Source organism: Microtus ochrogaster, linkage group LG7_11, assembly GCF_000317375.1.
Source record: "Microtus ochrogaster isolate Prairie Vole_2 linkage group LG7_11, MicOch1.0, whole genome shotgun sequence".
In the NCBI taxonomy this organism is placed as follows: domain Eukaryota; kingdom Metazoa; phylum Chordata; class Mammalia; order Rodentia; family Cricetidae; genus Microtus; species Microtus ochrogaster.
This window is the reverse complement of record NC_022032.1, coordinates 18,499,648-18,514,861: the sequence shown is the minus strand read 5'-3', so window position 1 is coordinate 18,514,861 and position 15,214 is coordinate 18,499,648. Positions and strand designations below refer to the sequence as shown.

Below are 15,214 nucleotides of genomic sequence, written 5' to 3'. Positions count from 1 at the left end.
TACATTTCCAGTTACTCACATGAAGGAGACCGTGCACCGGGACACTGCTTAATCTTACTATAATTTCTGATGCTTTCCTTCTCACTCTTGTGCTCTGCGGTTCAACATCAGGGGCTCGTTTCCACAGAGAGAAAAATCCACGCGTGCTGCTTGTTACTCCAGTGAGATGCGCAGCAAGAGAAACCGCAGTACGGCACTGCGCCTTCCCCACGGCCACTCGAAACAATCCCCACAGCGTAAACCACACACAGCATGTGCTGCCAAGTCTCGCAGACTTTAAAGTCACAGGCACTGGGAGAAAGGACTGAAATATTTTTATAGCTACCCTTAAATTATCTAGTCATTTATTAACTGAAACTACATCCCAGACTGTAATTTGCGATTGTGAATGGAACTAAATGACAGGCGGCAGCGGGGGGGGGGGGGGGGGGGTGGATGACCTGTCTCATTTACGGTTTCGGAGAACATAATCTAAAGACAGAAAACTTCAGAAGCATCTCCGTCTCTAAGCTTCAGCTTCCTTAGGGATAGTTAAGTAACACACAAGCCTTTTAGCTTCGGGATTTGGATCCTGTTGCCACACTTCTGCTTCTAAAGAAACATGTGGTCTAATAAAATTGATGGAGGGAGGGAGGAAGGAAAGAAGGACAGGCAGGCTTCCTGCTAAAACCCACAGTTACTAGTCATCCAGGAACATCACTTTGGACAGCCACTACTAAGCATCAGAGAATTCACTTAAAATATAGAATTCCATTAAAATTCAATTAATTTACAGTGTTTCAACATTAAAGTTTGAAACTAGAAATCTAGCCAGCCACTGACGATCAGATAGCAACAAACGAAAGATCAAAAGAACTGTTGGTCAACTCTCACTCAAGAGATATTTTTATACAAACCTGGGATTAGTTTGAATGAAAAGAACAGGGAGGAAGAAGGGGAAGAAGGAGCAAGGAAGGGAACCAACCTGTCAGCTGTTTAAGCTATTAAGAGCTTCAAGAAAATGATGTGTATAGCTCATCCCGTGAGAAAACTCCAGCACCACGGCTTGAAGTACGCGTCAGACTAAGCCTGTGAGGGGAAGCGCTAAGGCTGCGATGGGGTCAAGTCCCCTCTTGACATTTCTATGGGACTGTTCGGCAGAAGGCACAGAAGGCACAACCGCACTCAGGATCTGCGGTTTCTGTCCCCGAGAAAGGACTCCTGGTGTGTATGTGTGTAAACTACACCAACACACAACTGCCCGTGCTGTCTGCGCATCCTGACGGCAGGGCGCTTTCTCAGTCCTTCCGACAGAGGCATCGCCAGCGTTCACTTACCTGAGTGAGGATGGTGGAGGTTCCGTCTGTCGCCTCCACGGTGAGGTTATAGTTGGATTTCTGCTCTGCATCGAGGGGTTTGGCAACAATGATGGTGCCGGAGCCCTTGTCGACATCGAAGTGACTGTCATAGTTGCCACCTATGTGAAATTAGGACAAACAGAGGTGCTAGAGCAAATCATACAATAAAGATCTGCCATGTGTTTTATACTTTCTGATACTCAGTGGCCACGAAAACAGGTTTAATAATACAATGATCAAAGTGACTCAAAGGAGCTAGCACTTCCAAACATAGGAAAGAATGGCTAGCCATTCAGAGTGCTTTTTACACAACACTGGACCTTAATGTTGAGGAGGTCAAGCATTGAGAAGAAAGCAAGTCCACAAGCAAACAGCCACGCTAACCCTACCTGTCAATTACTTTGGATTTTGCAGGCAATATAAAAATTTGCGCATGACTCTGAAAATAGTTTTTATTACTAGAAAAAAAAGAGTTGTACTATTTTAAATATACTACGCTCAGTAGTAATAACTATTAAAAACAAATTTGAGCCCTGAAAGAAACAGTTACATTTAATTTGAATCAGATCTATTACAGACTCCTTAAAACTACTTTTCAGAAGCAAGTTTACCCGTCCTATTTACTATCCAAATATCTATCCCCCAATTACATTCTAAATGAAACTCTCTTCAAACCCATGGAGGTTGAGACACTCATACAAATAGAAAAGAAATGGAATGAAAAAAAAAAATAAAGCTTAATGTCATACTTAAATTATAGGCTAAATCTACCCCAAACAAAACAGACAGACAGGCAGACACACACAGACACACACAGACACACACAGACACACACAGACACACACAGACACACACACACACACACACACAGAGTCATTTTTCTCAAACCTGAAACTACTGATGCAGGGACAATTAAGAGTCAACACGTTTGTGACTGGGATGGGTGGCCATGCATATACACTATGAAAAGAACTGAGATATGGGGGGGAGGGGGAATCCGACTCTGAACACAAAATCCATGCTTTGATTTTTTTGATCTCATAATCACGTGGCAAATTATGTGATCTCAGCAGATACCTTCTGCTGTACAGTTCAGGTCACACGCCATCTGAAAGATGTAAAAGACGTCTCTAGCAAGCGTGTCTCCTGACACAGCCAAAGGAAGCAAGCAAGCGTGGAAAGCAAGCAAAGAAGAAGAAGAGTCAATCAAACGGGTCCCCCAAGAGTAAGGAATTAAAAGCAAGTCTGATAACGGTACAACAGAAGCCGGTTAATCTGGACACGTGAGAGAAGTGAAGAGAAAGAAAACATTGTGATTACGGTTAGTCATGGCAGCCGTCCTTCGCCCTCAAGAACAGCAGCCATGGCTTCAGAGAGAACATTTTACACACTGGGAGGCAAGAGGCAACCTGGCTACAAGGTGAAAGGAAGAAGTGGCTGCGTCCCAAGTGGAGATGGTGGTTGCAAACAAACATACTTTTGATTCATAAAGCAGCCTTTTAATTAAAATCTTGTGGAGAGCCCATGGTGGTGGCATACGCCTTTAATCCCTGCACCCGGGAGACCGAGGCAGGCTGATCTCTGAGTTTGAGGCTAGTGTGGTCTATATAGGGAGTTCTAGAATAGCCAGGGCTACATAGAGAAACCCCCTCTCAAAATCAAAAAGCAAAAATTGTGGTGAAAAGAATTTTTTAAAGGCCTAAGGCTAGGCATCAAAGCCCACACCTATGATTGTGGCTACTCTGGAGGCTGAGGCAGAAAGGGTGACAAATTTGAAGCCACCCTGTGCAACTTAATAAAATCCTGTCTCAAAGGCAAAAACAAGGGTAGGTGCGTAGTGCAGTAGCAGAACGCTTGTTTGTCAAGTTCAGGGCCTGCGTTTGTCTAAAAGGGGGTGGAAAAGGCAGGGGATCGCATGCACTGTAAAGTTCTAATATAATCTTTTAAAAAAGCAAATCGAATATTCTAAGTGTGAGTTCATCAAATAGCAAAAATGCTAACTTAAGCCATGTGTATTTTTTAGGAGGGTGAAGCTTCCTGGAAAAAAGATGTAAAAATGAGAAGCTACCCCAGTCGCTTTAAATTTCATATAATCACGACTAATAACATAGCATGTGTATGATATAGATATGGACCTGGTCCAACACATTTAGGTTCCTGAAACTCCCTGTGTACGCCCCTCCCCCAGAGTAAGTTTTTGCAAAAATGTTAACTGACTGAATGGTTTTCGAATACCTATTTATGTTTGTTCTTTTTAAGTTTGTATGTGTGTGGATGGTTTTCCACATGCGTGCAGTGACTGTAGAGGCCGGAAGAGGGCATCAGAGCCCCTGGAACAGGAGTTATAGAGGGTTATAAGCCGCCATGAGTGCGCTGGAAATAAACTCTGGTCCCTAGATGAGCAGCTGGTGCTCTATTGAGCCATCTCTACACACCCAGGAGTTCTTACTTTAAGTAATTTTAATGTATGTTGTAAGATTTTTCTTCTGCTGCTGCTGCTGTCAAACCACTATAGTTTAAGAAAATTCTTCACCTATAGATCTTTCCCCATAGTAACATTCTCAAGTGAGGAATCATCAGAAAACCCTGTCAGGTTCTCAGTGCAACCCACGCAAGGCTTGACAAGAGCTGTGAGCAATGCTTACCGATGATGTCAAACCACAGAGGTATGCCCGGAGGCTCAACCGAGAGCATCCCAATCATGTGAGCCACCGGGTCACTTTCCATCACCGTAAATGTAAAAACTGACTCTTCAAATGAGATCGGCTCCAGCGACGGCTTGGGTTTGGAGATCCACTCGATATGGAGTCTAGTGGTGGATGACTTCTGAGGGCGACCATTGTCAACTACCTTAATCTAAAAAACAGGACCAGAGGGGATGAAAACAGCAATCGCAAGCTACATCTCCTAACCCAAGTCTAGACGCGTTTGTCTATTTCAGGTACTCCAGACTTGTATCAGAACACAGCATATGCTCGATGCTTGGTGACAAGAATAATCGCTGCACGGCCACAGTCACTGGAGTGGGAGCTGACAAAGAAAATCAACCCATACTTTCCAAACCCTGCCTGTCAACTTTCTCAACAGAAAGAACTACACGGCTTATGTTCCCAGAAAGGCAAGAGAGAAATCTAACTCACTGAAAGAATATCGTATTCTCCAGCCGCAGAGAACTTTTTGGATGAAACCACTCCCGTTTTGGGTTCGATGGAAAACCTGCCATGCTCGTTCCCTTCCTCGATGCTGTAGGACAGCTCGGCATTGGGCCCTTCGTCCTTATCCGCAGCTATGACACGGTACAGGGGTTCTCGCTTGGCATTTCTTTCCCCGTCCGCTTTCTCTCGCTCCGGGAGCCTGATTTTGTAGAACTTCTGCAGGAACTGGGGCTTGTTGTCATTTTCATCAAGGATTTTCACGATGACCCCTGCAGTGGTGGATCTGGGGGGAGTGCCGTTGTCTGTAACAGTAACCTGGGTTTCAAAAGTAAGGAAGCTTTTAGAAAGATAACAAGTGAAGCCATTCCTGAGGTGAGGTAGTGTTTGCAGAAAGAGCTACAGCTCATACGACACCAATGTTCATCCCACTGCCTCTCAAGGTGAGCCAGACTCTCCTGGCTTCATGGCAAAGAGATGGGGACCTGGACAGTGGCGAGGACATAGCTGTCACTTCTCACACAGTCAGCTCACAGATAACAAAAGCACCTGGTCCCCAAGCCTGGCTCGCTCTGCTACACCCAACCTCGGACGGTCGCCTTTCTTGGCTGCCCCTGTTGGTCTCCATGGTATCGTCTACCTGTCTCCTTCAAATCCCCCCATCCCGCCACCCTCATTCTGCCAACGACTGGCCCCCAGCCATCATGAAGTAAAGAAATAAGTGCAGAAACATCTTAAATTAACCAGAACATTTTAGAAGTGGCGATGTTTGTTTTCTGCCTATTTTTACTTTGGATATTTTTAGAAAATATCTATTGGTTATTAAACAAACCTGAGTGTAAAACTGCATGGCTAATGCAATGATTTAAGAATAAAACCATCCGGAAATAAACAAAACACAGTTTAAACGGCTCAACTAGATATCTAAATATGAACATGTCTTAAAGGCATATCTGAGGAAAAAGAAATCTATGGGATGTACAGAGAAGAATACCACTTCTGTAAACAAAAATGAGATTCAAATGGCACTGTTTGCCAATGTACTTGTAAATGTGTGTGAGGACTGCCATGTAATGATGTACGAAATTCAGAAAGGTTCTGATGGCAGAGTTTGTTTATTCTGAGGATGTTTGAGGTGTGTGTGTGCGTGTATGGTATTCATTATTAAATATTAGCAGCTATGAAGGCCAGAAGTCAGAGCTCTCAGGGTGGCTAGGAGGTGGATGCTTCAGAAGCAATTAGAAATAACGGAAGGCTTACCTCGAGTATGTGCTCATCCTGCTGTTCCCGGTCCAGCTTCCTCGACGTGGTTGTGATGAGACCTGCAAAAAGGGTGCAAGTTTATTGATCCTAACAAAATACCATCAGTTACGCCATGCCTGGCTGTTCTATTTAGCAACCACGGGAATTCGTTGCATTTTCTTGCAACGAGTAAAGCCTCCTGTAAAACTGCTATCAGCGGAGACAGGTGCATCGGAGTGGGAGCGTGGTGAGAACGAGACCCGGGAGAGCAGGCGGGTGCTGGGGCGGTCCTCCTCCTCCTCCTCCTTCCCAGAACTGCCAGGAGAATAGCTCAAGGGACTCAGGAACCAGCCTTACGGCTGTGGTTGTCCACCCCACCAAGCCGGTTGATTTTCCAGGACGGAACAAGGAAAGGCCCACAAGTCCCTACCACTTCCTGAGGAGCTACTGGCAGTTGATGGCTTCTGGGGAGGCAAGGAAAGCTTTCTTAAGAGTGTGGCCCTTTATGAGTAGACCGTGTTCCAGTAGGTGGCCCCATACCCATAAGCCTATGCAGCATAATTGAACTTGGTGGAGTATTTTAAAAATGAAGTTGGGAGCAGGTAAAGGTTGATCTGGGGGTTTGGAAATGAGTGTGATCCAAACACAGTCTAGGAAATTCTCAAAGACCTTTCGAAAATGTCACGTTAAGAAGAAAACCGACTTTCCTTAATAATTGATTTTCTCCTATAACTATGATCACAGAAGCAATTAAAGGCTAAAATGTTTCTCTAAATTTATAAATATAAGAAGTGTATTTTAATTAACTCAATGCTTTTGGTTGGTATATCTACTCGGCTAACTTCCACACAATGTAATACAGCAGTACTGTCGTTTCGACAAAACAGAAGCCTATGTTATAGTCAGACACTGGGCTTTTTCCCAGACTATAGCTACAGACTGCCAGGGCTCAAGGAACACGAGCAGTTCTATAAGTAACAACAGGACAGTATTGCCCAATGTGGCACGAGGGTTCCCTTTCAGTGGCAGAGACCTGTTTAATCCTGTTTCCACGAGAGGTTCACCACTACCACCACCCCTGAACTGTGGATTCCAAACAGTTAAAAAAAAAAAAAAAGACAAGAAATCATTGTTATATTGTCCCACCTAGTTGTCCTAATGCTCCTAGCAAATCGTCGACCACTGTGTAAAATGGCACAGGAAACGGCGCGGCACGCTCACAAGACAAACTGCCTGGTGCTCACTCAGTCACTCGCCAACGGTGCCCAACAAAATTTCCCTTCATACTTCACTTACATCAAACAGCTAACGAGGGACTTAACGATCTGTATTTCCGTTCAGTATGAAAGCAAGCTACCTGACACCCCTTTACAGGTTTAGATTTAGAATTACCTGCACTTCTTCCAGGCATCCAGCCAAACACCTCCCACCTCCCCACTCCCTTGTCCCATCCACATCGCCTACTGCAACACAGGGCACAGAGGTTCCATTTAAATGCGGTGAACTAAAAGGCCTACTCCAATGTACTCTGGCGGCCCCTCACTTTAAACTCCCCTGGGGTCAACTGTTAGAGGTTCCCTGGGGAGCCAAAGCACTGCCGCCAATGTAGACTACCACCCCCCAACAAGGTCCTGAGAGAAACTCTGCGTGTGTGTTTCACAGTTTTGCAGACAGCATGTGTGATAATTCCAATGAAGGCTTCCTAGAGGCACGGCGCTCCCACCCCACCGGGAGAACTCCATCAAAGCTGTCCTGAGCTTCCTCCCAGGAGCCTTCACCAGGAGAGGCCATGCCTGTGCATCTGACATCACAGCATGAGGACACCGACTTGCGAGGAGCCAAGGAGGGTTTAACTACAGACTTTTCCTTCAAAATGAACTTGAAATAAAATTCCTTAACGCAGCTGAGAACTAGGAGCCTCTGAGGCGTGCTCCACTTTACCAACCCAAACGAGAGGTCAGCACCCTGTACTCAGGCTCCTGGCCTGCGCACTTACTCTATGTATATACTCATCTTCTTCATCATTCTGATTTAAAAGCCTCTCCTTCCTGCTGAGCCCCACCTGACCCCCTCCCCACACGACAAACCCTTTCTTCAAACCTGAAGGTTACTGGGTGACCAGCCTTATAGTTAATAACTGAGTGGCATTAAATGCCATAAGAAACAGCATTATACATTCCTTTTCTTCAAGAAATTTATATGTATGCCGTGCTCTCCCCTCCCGAATTCCAGAAAGACACAGGTGGTAACAGAAAACAACACAATGCTCAAGGTCAGGTGTCTGAGTGAAAAGGAAGCTGCTTTCTCCTAGGTCACCAATGACTCATTAACGAGGTCACAGTTAGAATTTAGTTCTTGTGCGTCCCAGATGAGGGGGTTGGCTTCCCATCACATCACGCATGCAACTCACTGTGTTGTGGCATTTCAATTCTTAATAAAGTCGTAATTACGACTTCCTCAGAACTTAAGGGAGAAGTGGCCGTGATTACTCCCTATTCATTTAAGCAGGTCTGAAAAAAGGAAGACAGAAACGGAAAGAGAAGATAAAGGCATAAAACATGCACAAGCAAGCGTTTCTATTTGTAACTCTGTGTTTTTTTTTTCTGCTAGTACCTTGAAGCTAAAAATAGAAGAATAAAAAAAAAACAGGACAAAGACTAGAAAATTTTCCTTCCCTGATTTAGAAAAACATTACATTCTCTATACAGGCTGGAAGAAGAGGTCAATTTCCGACCTTCCCACTAGTTACTAGTTAGCTACAAATCTACTTCATAAACGTCTGTGAAACTGAAGACCACCCCCAAACCTTACAGAAAGTAATGAACATGATCTAAAACTCACTTGTAGTCTTTCATATTACTTCCAGAATTTAGAAAGTTAAGACAGGCTGTCTGACGCACTATAATACGTCAGTATTTGTCGAATTTTAAAAACCTTTACCTCGGGACATCATGCAACAAAAGGTCTTCAAGAGGCAGCCAGCACACACACAGTGCCTAGCGAAGGCTGACCAGGTGAAGACGGAGTTGCGGCTATGTGCTTATTTAACTTCCTTGTCCTGTCCGCTCAGAACCCAGACGTCCCTAACAAAGAGTCCTGTCTCCAAGAAACGGGTAGAAATAAGAACTTGACAAGTAAGTGGGGTGCACGCAGAAAACACCCGCCGAGAAGGCTGATATCCGAGAGCATCAGAGTTTGGTTGGATCGCCAATTGCAGGTTGTACTCATCCCCTTCTTTCTCATAGCCAAGCACCCGACTAAGTAGGGCCACCCAATACCAACCAGTCGCAAGCCAGCAAACATCTTGCCACCTTTATATAAACAATCAGCCAAGTCTGTACAAGGCCAGAAACGCCAACAGAATCCTGATCTAAATTAAAACTTTTTTTTTTTTAGTCCATACAGGTTTAGGATGGCTGATATATACCAAGTGGCTATCATAATTAATGGCTATAGGGCTTACTAAAAGCTCAGAGACTAACTAGGCTTTGATCTTCAAATACATTACCTACTGGATAATATCTCCCTCTCTCCCTCTCTCTCTCTCTCTCTCTCTCTCTCTCTCTCTCTCTCTCTCTCTCTGATTCCAAAGATTCCCTTTTCCCCAAAAAAACTAATTCTTACTCAAAAATTACGTGGCACGCCGGGCGGTGGTGGCGCACACCTTTAATCCCAGCACTCGGGAGGCAGAGGCAGGCAGATCTCTGGGAGTTCGAGGCCAGCCTGGTCTACAAGAGCTAGTTCCAGGACAGGCACCAATGCTACAGAGAAAAAAAATTACATGGCACATTGGCAGTTTAGGAACTCAGGCCATCAGTGCCTAAAGTCTACATTAAAGGAGGAAACTTCTGGAGAGATGCCTGGGTGGGTAAAGTGAATTCTCTGGAAGCATGGAGACCTGAGTTCATCTTGCCAAAACTCACCCAACAGGCGGCAACAGTGGCAAAGCGGTGCACACTTGTAACTTCTGCCCTGGAGAAGCAGAGGCAGGCAGATCCCAGGGACTTGCTAGCCAGCCAGCACAGCAAACACTGTGAGCCCTAGGCTTAGTGAAAGACCATACCTCAAAAATAGAAAGCAAGAAGGAGGTGTGTGTGTGTGTGTGGGGGGGGTGACACTCAACACCCACCTCTAGATTCCGCAAGGGCCTGCACAAGGAAACAAGTAAGTATTCCTGAAAACATCTGTGACAAACAGACAGTCAGACTCACACACACAAACACAGAGATGGGGGGGGGGAGATCTAAGGCTCTTGAAGAAGCAAAGAATGAAGGAAATAAGGAAGCTAGTTTGAACAAGCACAACAGTATCATAGACACTACACAGGGGAGCAGGCAGAAGAAAAGCCCTGGTTTCTGACTAGAACCAAGGCCCAACTGCGACGAAGAGCTGAGCACTCATGACATAACTGCAAAGCTATAGGACAAGGTCCTGCGTCTGTGCAGCCCCTGCTTGTCCTTGCTTGGCAGAAACTTCGCTTTCAGTCATTTTCCTATGTTGTACTTTGAGACTAAAGCCAGGAAGGGGTAAAGACCAAGGAGCGGGGCGGGCATTCACCTAACCGACAGTTACTACACCAAACCATAACTTCATTTTCCTTTCTAATTCTTCAACTTTTTTTTTTTTGCCTTTCCCAATAATATATGAGCTTCTGAGGCCTTTGTCTTTCAAGCGCACCGCTCAAAGCAGTTTCCCTTAGCTTGAAAGCCTCTCAAATTTGCACTGTCTGACGCAGCAGCCCCCAGCCACACAAGCCACTGAGCAACTCGAATGTGGCAAGGCTAACTGGAGAAGTGGGCTTGCAGATTGGATTTAAAGAACTCAAAAAGCCACAGACCATTTCAGCTCCTTTAAACGGTCTCTCATTTCAAAGTACCGAAATGCCAACATGAATCTACAAAACTTAAAAAACATTTGTGGTTGAGAATCTAAAGCTACAATTGAATAGTGCATACGTCTATTACCAAAATCCAAATCCTATAAACATATGCCTCGCAAATGCCAAGTTCCCAATATTTAGGTGTGGGAGCTACCAGTCTGCCATGGCCCCGTCCTCAGATCCCCAGCCTGCACTCATTTCACAGGACCCAGCTGGAGATGAAGAATCCTAGTATACTACTGTTAGGTTATAGCTTTGTCTAATAACCCAAAATCAGTTCTTCGTGTTCAACCCCAACTTCTGAATATTAATTAGTCTACCAGTATCATCATTTCGCATTGGATGGCTTCTTTCTACCAGTTTAAAGCTGACTAATTCAGCTCCTAAGCGGTAGTCATGCTGTCCTAATCACCAGCTCAAACACCCACTGCTTCTGCCTGCATTATTTTCAATGTGTTTACCAGAATGGCTTCCCCAAATATGCCCTCTGAAAGACACACAAAGCACCTGTCCTGAAAGGGAAGGCAGATCAGGGGCAGGGAGGCCTGAAGGATTTGTCTAGGAGCTACTGAACGTGTCAATGACATCAGAATGTTCGTGCTGGGTCTTCAGGTACAAGCGCCCTATCGTGCTTACTTTTTCTTCACAGGAGGCAAGCTGTAGCATGACCAGAAGAGAGGACCTTTTGATCGACAGCTATCAAAGATCCTTCCCTTGTGCCTAGGAGTAAGTTACACCTACTTAGGGGTCCAGCAAAGCTGCTATCATGGCATCCCAGCTGTTTTGAACATCACGAAGGTGCCCTAAGGGAAGTGCAGTCAGACTACGGGAACACTGACTGAACCAAGGTTGTGCTGTAGCTACAGACTACTAAGGGAGGCCCCTTCCAAAGAAAACAACTCCAGGCAACTAAGAAGAATCCACACCAAGCAAGTCAAGACCGAGTGACCTCCAGATGACCTGGCCTTCAGCCTCTGCTGAGGCCTAGACCCTTGGCTGGTTGCTATGCCTAGTAACAGCTATGCTGGATTAGGCCCAAACCAGGTAGGACAGCCCTCTCAGTGACTCAACAAAACGCTCGCACACAAGGGAAGGCAAGGCCCTGTGACTGGTCCCTAACTGCAGGCATCTGACAGGCTGAACTAGTGGAAACAGGGCAGTGACCGGTGGAGGTGGAGTTACAAACTAACCCATGGTACACCATGCTTCCTTCCTAACTACAGGCTGTCTGTAGTTGTCTGGGCTCAACATTAGGCCCCAATAAAGAGCTGTCTTAAGCCTTCTGGTCTTATTACAGATAGAGAAAGCTGAGTTGGTCACAGGAAAAGCTGCACTTTTTGTTAGTGGTGGTGGAAGCTGGTTTTGTTTTGTTTGTTGGGGGTGGGGAGCTGGGCATCATTAGCCTAGGCTGGCCAGGGCGTTGTGTTCCTCTTGCCTCGGCCTCCAGCACACTGGCACTACAGGTGTAGGCCACCATAACTGGCTTCCTTTTTAGCACAATAATTGGGTGCTTGCTCTGGCTCCAAGCTAAGCGTTCTAAGAATCTGAAACATGAAGGAAAATCAAAACAATCAGCCTAAGATATACCAATAGGTGGGCTGAGCAAACGTACAGCGGTTGAGCAACTGTCAGACAAAGAGAGCTGCAAGAACAAAAAGGCAAATGTCAGTGTGAGCCTCCGGCAGAAATGCGATGTGCAGGCACAAAATGCGGACATTATAAAAATGTTGGCGAGCCAATGTTGTCAAAAGAAAGGAGAGCCGGGCGATGGTGGCGCATGCCTTTAATCCCAGCACTCGGGAGGCAGAGGAAGGCGGATCTCTGTGAGTTTGAGGCCAGCCTGGTCTACAAGAGCTAGTTCCAGGACAGGCTCCAAAGCCACAGGAGAGAACTGGCCGAGGCAGAGGCTGGGAGGGGGTAAGAAGAGAGAGTTTCACTTTAAGAACATTAATACAATTCTTTATGGTAGTGATCTGTAGTTTTTAATGAATATTTTTCCCTGAAGAAACTTTAGTCTTAAAAATACCTCAAGGCTGGAAGCAAAAGATATAAGAGAACAATTTACTGGGTGAAATTAATTTTAGATTGAGAAGTTTCAAAGAAAGCATTTCTCAAGCCTCAACTATGCAGCCATTGATAAAACATAAGCCAAACTTTTATACATGGTGGCAACTTTTGTATGGGAAACAACTTCCTCTGGTTAGCTGAACCAACTCAACATGAAATGAATTACCTTGTAAAATAGCCTCTCACTGCACAAACCAATTCTCCTAGAACCCAAAGCACTATATAAATGCCTGTCTCTCAGCATACTTTCCTTTAATTTTGGGTAAATGCCATCTACAGTGAGCTGAATGGCAAGCCCCAGCCAAAAGGTGCATCTACCCTGGAACGTGGCAATGTGGCCTCTGTCGAACCAAGGCCTCTGAAGCTGAGACTAAGAACCTCAGGTGCAACAAGTTAACTTTGAAAGGGCTCTAAATTCAACCAGACCGAGGGGCACAACGAAGGCCCTGCAGTCAGAGACCAAAACTATAGAATGATTTCAGAGGGAGAACAGCCTGCAGGAAGCTATCTTCAGACTTCACCCAGTCTACAGAATGAGTTCCAGGACAACCAGGGCTACACAGAGAAACCCTGTCTCGAAGAACCAAAAAAAATAAAAAAGTAAGAAGTGATCTGCTATTTTTTTTTCAGTAATACTAACAAAAACAATTATAAATATTTCGTTAACATCTATGAAACAGAAGGTCTTGCTTATACAACTGCTAGAACTAAGGATCAAGATAGAATCTACAAATTCTTCTGTGTTCTCAAGAGCTCACTTGATAAACAACACGAAGTGCACAATGAGATCAAGGCATCATCTCCAAAACTAACCGGCTGACAATATCCCCTCTAGTCAGAAAATGTACGCTTACTCTCCCTGCACAAACCCATCCTTTCCAGTTCAGACGTCTCTCTGCTCCTCTTATACATTGATACCCATTTTTTTTTTTTTTTACTTTGAAGATAATGCCAATCATTAGAATAAAAGCAGCACTTAACGGCAATGGTCTAGACAGAACCTTATACATCCCAAACCCTGGGCTGCTAAGCAGGTTTCCTGTCTCGGTGGTATAATGCTGAAATACACTTAGCATTACTTACGCTGAAAGGACCACAGAAACTACAGTCGCAGGGAAGATAATGAGGGGAAAATCACTATGTTTTAGAATGACATATTAAAGTAGATGTACTGTGAGACACTGTGAGACATCCTCCATACAGGAGACAGTGACTTCAAAACACCGAGCAACACATGGCTGTGCAAAAACCTTCTTTCTCTAAGAACATTCTAGCCTGCATATCTGTGCCAAGCAGCCCCGATAAAATAAAAATGGCTTAAGAACGAGGCCATTTGTAGCAGCTGCGAAGATCGCAGAAGATGGATGGAAGACAGACAAGCCACGGATGCTAAAGAGGGCACATGAAAAGCGGAACCATTCCAACCGGCTGGGTTTTTAAACCCTTTACCAGTGAACTGGAAAGCAGGGATTGAGTAGCATTCCCACACTCAGTGTTGTGCTTGGTTCTGTCATGGATACAATAACTGGATACAGAAAGGTCCTGGCCCTTAAGGACTTGTGCCAGGAACAGAACAGGCAAGATCAGAACCAACAATGGAAAGTCAGAGTCCTTGCTCAGCTCAGACCAACGAGGCCACAGGACGGCACCTCTTCCAACTTCCTGTGCTAGAGACGCACATAGGCAGACCCTGAGCAAATGCTCAACTCTCCCGATAGCTGTCACTCAACATCCGCTCCCATAGAGCTTCCGACTGGGAGCCCAGGGGCTCTGCAGCGTGCACTGTCTTCATTTAGGTGGTGTTCTGAGGCTACCTCTAAGTGCCGTCGGCTGGGGGCTCTTTGGCAGCTGTGGCCATCTGAGCAGCTATTGTTTGTCGCTGTGGTGCTGGTGCCGGCAGGATTAGGCTTGGAGCCAAAAATGGAATTCTATTCATAGGCTGTCAAGGCTGAAAAGCAGCTCGGCATTCATTTAACTCAAACTTCCAGAGCTCCACAGAAAACACTAATAAAATAAATCAAATGGCCATTCTAAAGTCACACGGGGAGTGGTGGAGGCCACTATCACCGATTTTCCCTCTGCTTTTACAGCCTCTTGGAAATTGGTGGTTTCAAAACACAAGATCAGAAGGCAAATCGAATTCACAAGGAATTAATTGTTTTTAGTATTCTACACAAGTTATGAAGAAGAGGGAGGGAGGGAGGGAGGGGGAGGAAGGGGAGCAAGGTGAGGAAGGTTCTGGACCTACTGAAGGTTCCTATCAGCTCATCTCAACACAAGCATTTTAAGTGTAAAATCTTAAATGTAATTCTAATCACTGACATTCAGTGACATAGAAAAGCAGAATTCTCCATGACCCAACTGATACCCGGGATCCCCTGAAAACAGATTTGACCTGTGCAGAAATGGCAGAGACTAAAATCTGACTTTTTAAGATATTCCGTTACAAACTAAAGACTGGTATAAGAAATGGCTAAGAGAGCAGGGCGATGGTGGCGCACGCCTTTAATCCCAGCACTCGGGAGGCAGAGGCAGGC

The 15,214-nt window shown here is 45.2% G+C and overlaps 1 protein-coding gene across 10 annotated transcripts in view; it reads right to left on the bottom strand.

Annotated features, from left to right (window-relative positions):
* Fat1 (FAT atypical cadherin 1) overlaps positions 1 to 15,214 on the bottom strand; it is a 117,035-nt gene that overhangs the window by 37,849 nt on the left and 63,972 nt on the right. For 8 of the 10 annotated variants that reach the window (XR_003378305.1, XM_026786948.1, XM_026786953.1 and 5 more), the window contains exons 4-8: positions 5,750 to 5,811; positions 4,478 to 4,807; positions 3,983 to 4,193; positions 2,415 to 2,483; positions 1,317 to 1,456 (exon numbers count right to left, since the gene is read on the bottom strand). Coding sequence is in view for 9 of the 10 variants with exons in the window: in XM_026786948.1 (XP_026642749.1) it covers positions 1,317 to 1,456; positions 2,415 to 2,483; positions 3,983 to 4,193; positions 4,478 to 4,807; positions 5,750 to 5,811 (812 nt within the window). In the remaining variant the exon portion in view is untranslated. The remainder of the gene's footprint in view (positions 1 to 1,316; positions 1,457 to 2,414; positions 2,484 to 3,982; positions 4,194 to 4,477; positions 4,808 to 5,749; positions 5,812 to 15,214) is intronic. The other 2 variants (XM_026786954.1, XM_005362562.3) reach the window with 1 other exon arrangement.